This window comes from Nannospalax galili, unplaced genomic scaffold (genome assembly GCF_000622305.1).
Source record: "Nannospalax galili isolate Female #2095 unplaced genomic scaffold, S.galili_v1.0 scaffold18, whole genome shotgun sequence".
NCBI classification, from domain to species: domain Eukaryota; kingdom Metazoa; phylum Chordata; class Mammalia; order Rodentia; family Spalacidae; genus Nannospalax; species Nannospalax galili.
In genome coordinates this window covers 6453905-6468789 of record NW_008346548.1, presented here as the reverse complement: position 1 = coordinate 6468789, position 14885 = coordinate 6453905, and the positions used below count along the sequence as shown (strand labels likewise).

The 14885-nt window shown below is 43.4% G+C and overlaps 1 protein-coding gene across 1 annotated transcript in view; it reads right to left on the bottom strand.

Moving 5' to 3' along the window:
* Positions 1-14885, bottom strand: part of Arhgap31 (Rho GTPase activating protein 31) — a 123309-nt gene that overhangs the window by 27004 nt on the left and 81420 nt on the right. The window contains exon 4 of the mRNA XM_017800559.2: positions 2359-2441. Within this exon, the coding sequence (XP_017656048.1) occupies positions 2359-2441 (83 nt within the window). The remainder of the gene's footprint in view (positions 1-2358; positions 2442-14885) is intronic.

The window sequence follows — 14885 nt, the reverse complement described above, 5'->3', positions numbered from 1 at the left end:
TTTCTAATACCACATCAAACTCTGCCCCCTATTAAAAGGTGGGCAGCCTCAACACACAATGGAGTTGTACTCTGAAGTAAAGAAAGATAAAATAGTGAAAATTTCAGGTAAATGAGTGGATTTAGAAACTGTTAGATTAAGTGAAGTAACACAGACTCAGAAAAACAAAAGATGTATGTTCTCCCTCATTTTTGGATCCTAGTACAAATCCTTATAACTAAGTACATATCCTGATATTACTACAGGAACCAGGAAAATGGAAGAGAACCAGGGAGGTAAAGGGAAAGAAGGAAAGAGAGAATAGTAGGAGACAGGTGCTACTAAGGGAGAAATGTGTAAAGAGGGGGTAGTTAAATGGGAGGGAGAGAAGGAGGGCTATACAAGGAACTATGGGAATAAAGGGGAAGAAGGAGCTCAAGAGAAGTGGGACCATAGCAGATAGAAATTATCAAGGGAGAAATGGGGAAAATGGGGTCACTTTAAATAGGGAGGGTGGGAAGGGAGGACAAGACAGGGAGAAAAAGAGGGAGATAAACAGTGCCTAGCTAGCACAAAAAACTAAAGGGAATCATTTTAGTTCACAAACCTACTGAAAAATTACACATACACTACTGCTACATGAGCCCGTGAGTACAGCTGAAGGCTACATAACAAGAAACAGTGCCAGACAGGAGAAACCTTCCTTTGAGCTGTTGGCCAGGGTAGTCCAAGAGACTCCCAGAATCACACAGGCTATTGCCACAGCCCTTGATTGCCTCGCAGAACTTGATGGTAAAACCCTATTGTTGAAGACTGGACATATTTTGGATGCAGGATTTGAAGCAGTGGAGCTGGAACTGATCTGGAAGCCACCTCCCCTGAAGGCCATCTCTCATAGCTTTGGAGACACTATGCAAGCTGGTAAGGGAGAACATCAATCCATGGTCCGACCACAGCTTCAAGGCCTAAAAACCACACGAGTGACCAGCACAGCAAATGACATTGGTGCAGTAGTGGCCATTTTATCTTGGGGGTAATCAACAGCTACCTAATTGGACTTAAAGCCCATGCAGTGGGAGGAAACTCATGTGTGGTACTGTAAACATAGCCACACACACATAGTTGGAGAGGTCATAGATCTTAGCAAAAGCCCCAAGCTGCCACATCCCTAGACAAATGTAATATGGATTTTTAAATCTTTAGACAAGTATCCCAGTCACCACCCATCAAAGAAGCTTCTTTTTCAAGAGACAGAGATAGTTACAGAGTTCCACAACTGGGCACACATAGAGATTGTTACCTAAGACTCATGGAGCATAGAACAAGGGATGAAGAGAACACTAATGCATCTTTCAATTATCATCAGTGAAGCTCCCTCATGCAACAGAGGGCCAGGAACACAAAAGGCCACAAATGGCTAAAACGCAGAGAGTAAGAGTCTGCAGAGTGAGTCCTTGGACAGGTCTCCTATACTGAGGTCCACCCACCCAGGGCTCAGGGACCATTATGGAAGGGGGGGGCAGAAAGACTGTAAGAGCCAGGGAGGAGGTGCGTGACCATACAGAAATAGTCCTATAGGGTCCTATAGGACCCTTTTCCTACAAACCTACAGCAATGGTGTCAGCATGCACAAAACCCATGCAAACTCAAAAAGACAAAAACCCAGCACAGAACTCTGGAAATGGATAGCAGGCCCCAATCTTAGGCAAAGAATTATTGGCAGCTGATTACTGCTGGGTGAGAAAGAGCTGATCTTAAAGGGAGGGACTCTAGATAGGCTGACTAGACCTCAGGTGATGAATTTGCACTGAGGGACACCTGGGGACACTAACTTTACATGGTAGGCCTTAACACAAATGACAGAATGTATGAACTATAGTGGGGGGTTATGGGGGGGTGCTAAAGGGGAAGGGGATATAAAGATTATTTTCTGTATGAAATACACAAAAACTCAATAAAAAATAAATAAAAAAGAAAAGGTGGGCAGGTATAAGTAACATTGGGAAAACTCATTTGAGCTAATGAGTCAGTAGACAGAAGAGTCAGCGCATTAGAACCACGGTCATCTCCAGCTTTAAAGTCACCTGGGTTTCTAAAGATTTGGTTGTAGTATCATTCTGACTAAGAACCAAGGATACCACGGTGAGGCTGGCTCGTGATTGGGCTCTGATGAGTGCCCAGCAAGTGGAGATAGGCTTCCCTTTGCTGCCAATGTCCCTGCTCAGGCACCAGCTCACCCTGATAACACGACTCATTCACTAATTTCCAAATACTCCCCACCACCTGGAAAGCCACTGTCCACAGAATTTATTAGTTTATTACACCTCTCTGCCTCTCTTGATGTTACCCCCCACTGAGAGGCTGAAAAAATTTTCTTACCTATAATGGGATGGGGGCAGCTCCTGGATAACATTCTGGATTCGGGCCAACTGGCCTTCTTCTGGGCAATGAGACACTGCTTCCTATGGAGAAGAACATGAAACACCCAGTGAGTGCCCAGAAGCGTGGATCCCTCCCGTGTGTCCTGGTCTTATTTAGGACTGGGTCCTCCAGCCTTACAACCATGCCTGGAGATCTCCTCCCAAAACACATATTCTTCTGAATGAAGAATGAAAGCAACCATCTTACTGCCATTTCTGAGTGTTCACCGTGTCAAGTGTCTTCACCGTGTATGCACACAGGGGTGGGATGGCCTCTGTTTATCTTCAGATGTCAGTCACTGTTTGAGAAGTAATCAAAGAGTGGCTGAGAGTCATAGAGACTCACATTCAGGAAGACAGTCAGGGTGAGACAGAGATGTCACAGTGGCACGTAATCTGCTCAGTCTTCGTGGGTGAGAGCAGCTATCCCTCACCGAGCCTGTGACTATTCTTGACCTCCAGTCCTCCGCTACTGCCTGTTTCGGCTGTCAAGAATCAGAGATGTACCTTCCTCAGCAGGGATAAGAGCTTTGTCCCCAGGGCATGGCGGCCTTGCCCTGATTTGCTCTTTCCTTATTTCCTATGTGGGCATGTGTTCCCCTGTCAGCCCAGGGCCTTGCAGGGGAGGCCGGAACACCATAAAGGAAGTGTGATGACAGACTGACTCATGTTCATCTCTCGACAGCCTCAGGATGCTGTATGACATCAGCATGCCTGGGAAGATTCTTCTATTTCAGCCCTGTGCCCTATCTTGAGAATATGTCCTGCCTGTGTGTGATGGCTCATATTGATTGTCAACTGAATAGGACCTGGAATTACAAAGAGACAAGCAAGCCTCCTGGCATGTCTGTGAGGGATTATCTAGATTACGTTAGCTGAGGTGGGAAGGCTCACCCTAAACGTAGACAGTACCATTCCGTGGGTTGGGTTCCTGGATTGAATAAAAAGGAGAAAGTAAGCTGAGCACCAGCATTCATTGCTCTCTGCTCCTCCTTGGATGCAACTGACCAGCTGCTTCTTGCTCTTCCTACCATACCCTCCCTGTCAGGATACACTGTATCCCTCGGAATCCTAAGCAGGAACAAACTCCACCTTCCTTATGTTTCTTTTGTCAGGCATTTAATTGCAGTGATGAGATGAGTCCTTAATGCACTGTGCCAGGCTCACAGTCCCTGAAAGGCAGTCTGGGCATGCTCATGAACTGCCAGCATGGGAGTGTCCCTGAGTCCAGGACAAAGATAATCACATCTATCTTTTACTATCTTTTACATACATTAAGGAGGTACAAATCTTAACCTACTATTCCTTTTCTTTTTCACATGTACATGCCTGGGTAACCCCAGGTAGACCGAGACATACTAGATGGGTCTCTTGAGCTCACTTCAGTCTTTACGGTCTTGAGCTCATAGGCAGAAGTCACTGGTAGTTTTGTTCCTCCAGGTGCTGCAAACTTGCTTTACATTTGTGTATGATGCTAGATATAATCATAAAACATTTAATTAGATAACCACTGCCCACCACAACATAAGCAAAAATGAAAATTCTAATCTGTGGGTTTTGCATATTGTTCACCTCTATCCAGTTGTTAGCTGTCATTCTGGCTGTGTCTGTGGTTGTGAAGAATCAAGGGTGCAGTTCAGTAGCAGATCATTTGTTTAGCGAGCACAAGGCCCTGGGGCCAGTTTCAGCACAGCAAAACAAAAAAACAAACAAAGAAAGTTCTTTGTACTGCACTGGAAGGCTTGGTGGTACAAGCCTGTGATCCCAGCTGTTCAAAGGGGTGGGGCAGGAAGATCATGAGTTCAAGGCTTGCCTGAGCTACAGAGTGAGTTCAAAAGCCCCTTGAATAACATATTGAAATCCTGTCTCAAAAATTTTTAATTAAATTTATTAATTTGAGAGTGAGTGTGTGTGTGTCTGTCTGTCTGTCTACGCATATGCATACATGTGCAGATTAGAGGACAACTTGTGGGAGTTGGTTCTCTCCTTCTACCATGTGGGTCCCAGGGAATCAAACTCAAGGCCTTAGGCTTGGCTGCAAGTGCCTTTACCCACTGAGTCATCTCACTGTCCCCTGCCTCAAAATATAAAAAAGGTTTAAGGCTCTAGTTCAGTGGTGAAGCACCTGCTTAGCATGCAAGAGGCCCTGGGTCCAATCGTTGGAACCACAAAACAAAAGCCTAATAATAATAATAATAATAATAATAATAATAATAATAGATGCTTGTGTTACACTTAGCAATGATGGCTTTTAGGCAATCCACTCACTGAAAGTGGATACCAGTTCACTCTCTTGGGTACCCACTGAGCTTGCCAGGCCCTACTCTAAGCCACACCTTCTGGGGATGTTCTAGAGCAGAACTCCCCGTCCCTCCCACCTCTGCCCCGACACCACTCCATATGCTGTACAACACACTTCTCCAGTAGGGCTGTTGTTGACGCTCCATCTGCATTGCTGGAATTGTAAGTGCTGAACATACAGGGTTGTGATGGGCCCCCACATCCAGAATAGTGCCTAGCACACAGTTGTTCCCTGCATGCGACATCATGCTAAGGCTGTATCCATCAAGTTTTTGTTGTTTACTCTCCCCCTTTTTGAGCAAATAGTGCATTGCTGTGTAGCTCAAACTAATCTCAAAGTTATGATCTGGGATTAAAGGCATGAGCTAGGATGCCCTGCCTCCCTTATTTATTATTTTTGATTTTTCTTTTTCAATTAATATATGTAAGCAGAGTGATGGGTTTCATTATGGCATTTTCTTCCTGTGTGGTATATGTGTGTGTGCACGTGGGGGGGTGCCAGAGGAGGGTGTTGGATAGTTTCCTCTATTGCTCTTGGCCTCATTCGCTTGAGACAGGGTCTCACACTGAACCTAGAGCTTGCCATTAGCCCCAGCGATCCTCATGTCTTCCCCAGCACCACCAGCCCCAGCACTGATGTTATGGGTGCCTGAGGACAGGCCCAGCTTCTTGTATGGGCACTGGGTATGGAAACTCAGTCCCTCATGTTTTTGCATCAAGTACTCTTACCCACTGAACCATCCCCCTCAGCACTTGTCTCCTTTTCAAGCGAAGTAAAACATATATACAGAAGCCCAGCATTTTAAAAGGCAGTCAGAATTCTCATTGTGAAAAACTTGAGGTCTCTTTCATAAGCAGAAGTGGGAGGATGTGGGACTGGTGGTGTCCCAATCACAGCTGTTCCACTCTCCTGGTAGGATTGCCAGCCAGGAACATACCCAGCACTAGCACCTGATGATCTCTTTGCTTTGTGAGCTATGCAGAATGGAGAGGCAGGGGCATAACCCGGGCCTCTAGGAAGCACCTCCACACCTCCCTTCTCTTTCCTGGAGGATTGAGGGGAGGACCCTTGGTTCCACCAGGCATGGAGAGCCTCACGGGGAAGGGAAGGTGAGCCCTCCAAGGCAGCAAGGGCTGCAGAGTGGGGTGTGAACTCTCAGCTCCAGGATGCAAACAGGGAGGCTCAGCAGGCTGCTGGCTTCTCCCTGCACAGCTAGGACCAAGCTCTGCAAAGTCTTGTGCCATTCCTCTTTATAAAACGGTGTCTGGAGATGAGTGTCCAGGCAACATGCCAGCAATCCCAGCACTTGGGAGGTGGAGGCAATAATAGTAATGAAAAATTGAAAAAGGTGTCTGGAGGATAAAGGTGCAGCTATCAGCCCTCATGGAAAGTTCTTTTAATATTTTGGGAAGCTGTTAGTCATCTCTGTTCTCTGTCAAGGGGAGGGGCAGGCTCACCCCCTGATGCTTGCAGGGCCTGCGAAGACTGGCCTTTATTTCCTTTTATTTACAGCCTCTTCATTCTGCCCCCATCCTCTTCAGAAACTCACTAGATCTTTCTTTTTCTTTCCATACAATTGATTGCTTACTACACAGGGTCTCTCTATGCCACTCAGGCTTGTTTTGAACTCATAGTTTTGTCACTAGCCTCCACTGTGCTGTTCTTCCAGGCGTGTGCCACCATGCTTGGCTTACAGCCTCATTTTTCACATGGAGGGGCCTAGTTACTGCAAACTTACTTTCCCTTTGTGTTTCTCCATTAAGACAGTCGATCCCATTGATGAACAACTGGAGGAGAGAAACTGAAATTTTACTCATCCTAATTTGTGGGGTCAGGTGGGGCTAGGAGAGAAAGTTGGCCAATTTGGCTGTTTAAATCTTTTCTCCTCCTCCTTCTCCTCCTCCTCTTTCTCTTCCTCCTCCTCCTTCTTTGGTCTTTTTGTGACAGGGTCTCCCTGTGGCCCCAGCTGGCCTGGAACTCACGGGGTGGTCCAGGCTAACCTCGAACTCACAGAGATCTGCCTGCCTCTGTCTCCCAAGTGCTGGGATTAAAGGCATAGGCCACCATGCCTGGTTGAATCTTAACATCTAGGATGAACCTGTAATTATTTGTTCTCTTCCATCACCGTCCAGAAGATAATCATCCTGCCCTTTGAGGACCCTGGTGAAGGCTGTGCTGTCATCTTGGCAGTAAAATCTTTATTCGAGATTTCTCTGTTTCCCAGAAGCTACTCCTGCCTTATAGATCAAGTCCCATTGCCCAGACAGCCCTGTCAACCCAGGGATGGACCAACATAAATGATCCCGAGGAGCTCTCTCTTCCAACTCTACCTTGGCTACAATTTTAAGTCTTTTTTTTTTTTTTTTTTTTTTGGTATTTTGAGACAGGGTCTCCCTGTAGTCCCAGCTGTCCTGGAACTCACTATATAGACAAGGTTGGCCTTGAACTCACAGAGATCCACTTTCCTCTGCCTCCTGAGTGCTGGGATTAAAGGCGTGCACCACCACACTTGGCTTAATTTTAAGTCTTTAAAAATATTTTATTACTTTATTTTATTTTATTTTATTTTATTTTATTTTATGTGTATGAGTGTATTGCCTGCATGTATGTAAGTGCACCTGTGTCAAGCAGTGCCCCCAGAGGTCAGAAGAGGGCGCTGTATTCCCCTGGAACTGGAGTTACAGATGGTTGTTAGCTGCCATGTGGATGCTGGGAACCAAACCCTGGGTCCCCTGCAAGAGCAGCCAATGCTCTTAACTGCCAAGCCACCTCTCCAGCCCCTACAATTTAAAGTTTTATCAATTACTTAAAACTATTATAAGACATTTTTATTAAGTTATTTTAAACTATAACTAGATTTTTAAAAAAGGTAATCCATGCACGTGATTTTTTAAAAAGCAATGATACAAAAATGATATACAAAGAGGGATTCATTTTCCTTCAAACTATAGACCTTCAGTCTCTAGAGACAATCACTGTGTGGCTTCTAGACATCTTTGTACATGCATCCTTCTTATATCTATGGATACAATCAGGCCTTCTGTGAATTCCTCTGTCTCTTTTCCCATTACTTCCATATTGCTTGCTCCATGCTGGGCACTGGTCTCTACACATTCTCTGAAGCTCAGAACTCCTGCCCCCACAAAGCTAGGGCCTCTGTACTACTGTTTCTTGTTGGCACCCACTTCACTCAGATACTGGCACGATTTGTTCCCTCACTTAATCCATGTCCAGATGCCGCTTCAAGGAGAGACCTCTGATTAGCCTAAAATAGCAGTGCCCATCAGTTTCCACCCCCTGCCCCAACCCTGGGCTATTTTTCTTTATCATGTTTATCAGCAGTTTCATGATGCATCTGTTATACAAGAGTTTATTATCTCCCTTTCATTGAAATAGAAGTTTTAGTAAATAAGGATTTTATCTATCTGATTCACCATTAAATCTCCAGGCTCTGGAACGACGCCTGCCAGTTGCCCATAGTAGATATCCAGCAAATGGTTGTTGAATGGAATAAATAAGTGAATGAATCAATATTTTTTTTTATGCTTGAAGATGTGAAAAAACCACATATGGCCACACTTGGAGGACAGTACCATCCTAGGAGCATTCTCCAGCATGGTGAATACCATCTTGCTGGGTGTGGACTCCTCAACCATGGACCCCTGGCAGGGTAACCAATCATCCTGATTTCCCCAAGGTTAAAGGTTTCTGTTGACAAGGTTCTTTCTTTTCTTCTTCTTTTTGAAAAAAAGATTTATTTTTAAATTTATGTGCAGGTATGTGTGCCTGTGTGATTTTTATGTGTACCACATGTGTGCAGGTGCATGTTGAGGCAGAGGGCATTGTATCCTCTGGAACTGAAGTTGCAGGTGGTTGTGAGCTGAGGGATATAGATGTGGGCAACTGAAACCAGGTCCTCTGAAGAAACAGTAAGTGCTCTTAACTACTGAGCCATCTCTCCAGCTTCCTACTTTATTCTTAATTACATGCACATGCCTCTGTGTATGTCAGTACGTGTGAGTGCAGGTGCCCTTGGAGGCCAGAGGCTTTGGATCCTCTTGGAACTGGAGTTGCAGGAAGTTGTGAGCTGTCCAATATGGGAACTGTTCAAACGCAGACCTTCTAGAAAAGAACCTTAGTTCCTTTTGCTCTTGGTGTTGAACCACCTCTCCAGCCACAAGAGCCTTCCAGTGTTAAAAATGAAAGAGACCCTGGCAAGCTGGCGTTGGCTGATGACCCCTGCCTCCTCTGTCCCATCTTGAGCTCATTTCCACCTGCCCTTGCCAGCAGTCAGCCCCAAGTAACATTTCAGGTGACTTATGTGGGTCAACATGTTAGCAAACATTTGCTGAATAACCATTGAAATATTTCTCAGACGGCAGAAGGCAATAACAGAGTAATGAGCAAAATAAACAGGCCCTGTCTTCAGGAAGCTTATAATTCAACAAGGGAGATAGATACACAAAGAAATTGTTTCAAGGGGGTTAGAGAGATGGCTTCATGGGTAAGGGTGCTTGCTGTGAAAGGATGAGGACCTGTGTTGGGATCCCTAGGACCCATGTAAAATCTTGGAGATGCCCCATGTGCCTGTAACCCCAGCACTGGGGAATGGAGACTGCTGGAGACAAGCACATCCCTGGAGCTCTCTGGCCAGTTCACCTACCCAAAATGGTGAATTTCAGGTGCAGTGAGGGACTCTGCCTCAAGGGAAAAGGGGGAGAATGATAGAGGAAGGCACACAGTGCTCTCCTCTGGCCTCTGTGTGCACATGTACAGGCATGTGCCCACCTGTCCTCCCAAGAATGATTCTGATACAAATTCAATAAATAATTCACAAATTCACAACTTTTACCTACTTTGGGTGTAATCATTTTAGTGAGATCAGTGTGAACAAAACATAATTTTTCCTAAAATGAATGTTGCATTTTTCTCTGATTAAGAAAAAGGTACAGTGTAGTAGGTTGAACAGCTGCTTCCAAAGATACCAGCTCCTAACTCTTGCAACATGAACGTTTCCTTATTTGGAAAAAAAATCTGCAGCTGTGACTAGTTTGAGGACCTTGAGTCAGGAGATGATTCTAGATTATCTGGGTTATCCTCAAATGTAGTTATAGGTGTCCTTAGAGGCTAGATGTAGAAGATGACACAGACGGAGGAGGCCACATGACCCTAGAGGCAGAGACCTAGGGTTGTGGACATAAGTCCGTGGATGTTAGCAGGTAGGTACCAGAACTGAGAGGCAAGGAATGTTTTTATATTTGGGGCATTTGGAGGGAGCACCATCCTGTGGAAAACTTGACCTCAACAACACTGATTTCAAACTCCTGAACTCCAGGGGTGTAACAGAATAAGTCAATTTCATGGTTAGTTTTAAGTCTCAACCTGACTCAACAATCTAGAATCACTTGGGAAGAGAGTCTCAGTGAGAGACTGTCTAGATCAGGTTGGCTTGTGGCATGTCTGTGAGGAATATTCTCTCTCTCTCTCTCACCTTCTTTCTCTCTACAGGATCTCCCTAGCAGGCCTAGAATTCACTGTATAGACCAGACTGGCCTCCATCTCACAATGATCCATCTGCCTCTGCCTCCTGAGTGCTGGGAATAAAGGCATGTACCACGACACCCAGCCCTGTGAGGGACTTTCTTAATTTAGTTATTTGAGGTGGGAAGATCCACCCTGAACATGGGCAGCAGCACACAGGTAGGAGGAGGTCTAGAAGACAACTTGCAGGTGTTGCTTCTCTTACACCACATGGGTCCCAGGGACTGAATTCAGGTCTTCAATCTTGGCGGCAAGCACATTTGCCAGATGAGCCATCTCACTGGCCCTGTGAGTTGCTTTTTTACCAGGGCATTTTGTCACAGCAACAGGAAATGAAACGAGTTAGTTTGTGGTAATTTGTTACAGCAGCCCTGGAAATGAATGCATGTATTCAAAACTAAAATGTAAGCTCTGTAGAAAATAAAAACTTCTTTTTATTGTATGGCTCAGAAGGGGTCACTATCAACCTACTCACACATGAAGCAGAAAAGAGCTGCCCACTCCTCCCAGTGCCCAGCATGAACACTGGCATGCTCTCCTATATACTTGTACGTACTGTTCTTTTTTCCTATTTAATTTCATATTGTGGCCAGTAAATAGTCTTAAAAAATATGACTTTTCTTGGCTACACAGTTTTGAAAAGAATAGATTTGTCATTTATTTTATTTATCTTTCAATGGTAGAAATGCAGCTATTCTCCAAAATTTGGATATCATGTATAATATCAAAACAAACATAGTTTTATGCACATGGCAGGACCTAAATCATAATTCCAAATGATGGGATGCCCAACTAATGTACATTTCCAGCAGAAAATTATAAAGAGCCAGTCTTCTCACAGGTTTGCCAGATTAAAAATAACATAAACATATTAAGTGGCTGAAGAGATGGCTCATTAGCTAAGAGCATTTACTGCTCTTGCAGAGGACCGAGTTCAGTTCCCAACACCCACATTCGGCTCATAACCACTTGTAATTCTACCTCCAGGGGATCTGACATCCTCTTCTGCCTTCCATGGGTACCTGCACATATGTGATATACATAAACTCATGCAGATACACACACACACACACACACACACAAATTAAACCTTTAAAAAATTAAAACATTTTAACATGCAAATATATTGTTTCTAGTCACTGGTAATCTCAAAATATTCATATTTGTCTGAATTTCCTGTTGAAACTCTTTGCTCATTTGTTAAGTGATGTGTATTTTTCTTCTTATTGATAAGCAGCAGTTCTCTATAATTGAAGAATATTATAATGTGCTGGGCGTGGTGGCACACGCCTTTAGTCCCAGCACTTGGGAGGCAGATCTCTATGAGTTTGAGGCCAGCCTGGTCTCCATAGCGAATCCAGGCCAGCTGCGGCTACAGGGAGACTCTGTCTCAAAAAAGAACAACAACAACAACAAAAAGAATATTATAATGTTATAAAGAATAATCTCTTGTCATTTTATCCAGAATGATGCTTTTTAAAAGATGGTCTCATGTAACCTAGACTGTCCTCCGACTTGATGTGTAGCCAAGGCTGTCCCCTAACTCTTGATCCTTTGCCTTTACTTCTTGGGTGATGAGAGTACTGATGTGCACTAGCATGCCCTGCTTAAGAATGGTTTTTTATAATTACCTTTTAATTTTATCTGTGTATTTGTTATTTATTTTTATTTTTTGTATATGTTTTGCCCACATGCATGCAAACATACCACATGCATGCAAAGCCTTCTGAGGTCAGAGGAGGGTGTCAGATTCCCTGGAACTGGAGTTATGGACAGTTGTTAGCTACCATGTGGGTGCTGGGAACCAAACCTGGGTCCACAGTGCTCTTAACTGCTGAGCCAACTCTACAGCTCTATCAGTAAATATATATTTTTCTTTTTATTTTAAATGTATTTTTTATTGTATGTGCATGAGTGTTTTTTAAAAAATATATTTATTATTTTTATTTTATGTGTATGAGTGTGTTGCCTGCATGTATGTGAGTGCACCCATGTTGTGCAACGCTGCAGAGGTTGTCGGATTCCCCTGGAACTGGAGATAAGGATGGCTTGTAGCCGCCATGTCAGTGCTCGGAATCGAACCTGGATTCTCTGCAAGAGCAGTTAGTGCTCTTAACTGCTGAGCCATCTCTCCAGCCCTATCAGTAAATTTTTTAGTATAGAAAAAAATGCATATATAATTCGAGTTGTTAAATTTGTCTTTTGTCATTTTTTTCCTTTGTTTATTGTGAAGATTTTCCTCAGCACCTGAAACTTCCTTCTAAATGGTAAGAAGGCAACTTGGTTTCTCCTTTCCCATGTTGTCAGTCAGTTCTCAGTATTGGGTATGAACCTTTTCCTTTGTTGCATCTCTTATTATGTTATTAATATCTGAGCCTTTAAGCGCCCATTTATTTTATTGTTTTGTTTTTTTGAGACAGGTCTCCCTGTAGCCCCAGCTGACCCACTATGTAGACCAGGCTGGCCTTGAACTCACAGAGATCTACCTGCCTCTGCCTCCAGAGTGTTGGGTTTAAAGGCATGCACCACCGTTCCCAGCAAGCCCACTTATTTTTAAGTGGTATGGAAGTTGTGAGGAGAATTTGACTCTTTAGCTCCACCTATGAGCAATACTCATCCATAGATGGATGGCAGCAAGATCTACTTCAGAAGGCTGTTAAATGAGCTCATATTTATGGGTTCACAACAGGGTAGGCATTCAATAAGTGGCAGTTATTACTGATAACAGTATTATTCCATTAATAATTTTAATTCTCTTTTTAAATTTTTATTCTATGTGTATCTGTGTATTGCCTGCATGTAAGTGTATCCATGTCATGCAATAACCACAGGGGTCAGAAGAGGGCATTTGATTCCCCTGGAACTAGAGTTGTAGGCTTTTGTTAGCCACCATGTAGATGCTGGGAATCAAACCTGGGTCCTCTGCAAGAACAGCCAGTGCTCTTAATTATACCGAGCCATCTTTCCAGCTCCAGTTTTAAGTCTCTCATTATTCCATTAATATATTATTTGACTTCAGTGGTGACAGTGGGTTTAAATAAATTATTGTAAAAATGTAATAGAGCTATTTCCATAACCCTGAAATTTTCTTTATATTATCATAGGCATGACTGTGATCAAATTCATTAAATGAAATATTCTGCAACATAGTTAACATCACTAGGACCTACTTCTGTAGAAATAAGTCATTAAAACAAAACATTCCTGTTTTACTTTTCACTGTCAATAGACTGTCTAAATGTTATGCCATTTCCTTCAAACTGGTTGAGAAAAGTGACAAAATGTTGCCTTCCTATTTTTTCTGTTGCTGTGAGAGGTCAGAAGATGAGCAATGCCAGGGCCAGGGACTGGGAAAGAGGACTGTGGTTTTCATTCTGAGCCTGTTGACAAGATTGGGAAGAAACTGTATTTCTGAAGTTTCTTGTCAAGAAGTCCTCAGCCACCCACAACTGTACATCAGCAGCTGCATATTGACTTCTACAGTTGCCAACAATTATGCTCAAGTTTTTTGTGTGCTCTGGCCTATATTTTTCACTAAAAATTGATGTATTTTTTGGTGGTTAAAGTTATGAAAATTAATATAAAGTGCTAAAGCTATATAGTCACATCACTGAAATAGATATTGGTCTTCTGCATATCCTCCCCTTTAAGCCTTTCTTTCTTGTTTTTGGGTGTGTGTGTGTGTTTGTTTTTTCAAGACTGGATCTCTCTGTAGCCCCAGCTGGCCTGGAACTTGCTATGTAGACCAGGCTGGCTTCACTCTTGCCTGCCTCTGCCTCCTGAGACTGGGACTAAAAGCATGTGCCATCCTGCCTGGCTTTCCTTCCTTCGTTCCTTTGTTCCTTCGTTCCTTTGTTCCTTCGTTCCTTCCTTCCCTTTTTTAAAAAGTTAAATTATATTTATTTGTGTGTGTGAGGACAACTGTGGGAGTCAGTTTTCTTCTTCTACCATATTGGTCCCAGGAATTGAATTTAGGCCATTAAGCTTGGCACCGGCCCATGCCTTTCTTAATGTACATTATTTATCTTGTGGTCTTTTTTTTCAATTATGGATATGATTATTTCCCAACATCACTGTAAACTCTTAACATTTTAGTGGCACAAGCCCAACTTTTAAATAGCATTCATTTATTTCTATATAATTTTGAATGAAAAGACTCTTCATATGGTCAAAATAAGTTTGGGGAAAGAGCCTTTCCCACCCCTAGAGCTCAGATCCAGTCTTATTCAATACTATCACCCTAATCCAAGTGGTCCCCTGATGACTGACCTCCAGGCTTCCTCTGGCCTCGTTCACCTCGGAGTGAACAAAGGTTCCATCTCCCTTCCCTGGAACTCATCCACAATGTATGCTCAGCTCATTTCTTTTCTTTCCAGACTAAACTCTGTCTGGAGTTGAGTATTTCAGTCACGTCCATGGCATCTGCCTCCTTCTTTCATTTTTCAGTTAAATTGCCTATTCTATAATCCACCTATGCACGCAGATGTTTAAGTCTTATTTTTATTTCTTAAAAATGTAATCAGCATACACAGTATTAACTTGCATTATGTCATTTTCAAACAAAATTTGTTTTTGCTGATTCTCCTCGTCCCTTTCTTCATCCCCCTGACCTCGCTTCCACCCATAACCTACCATAACCACCT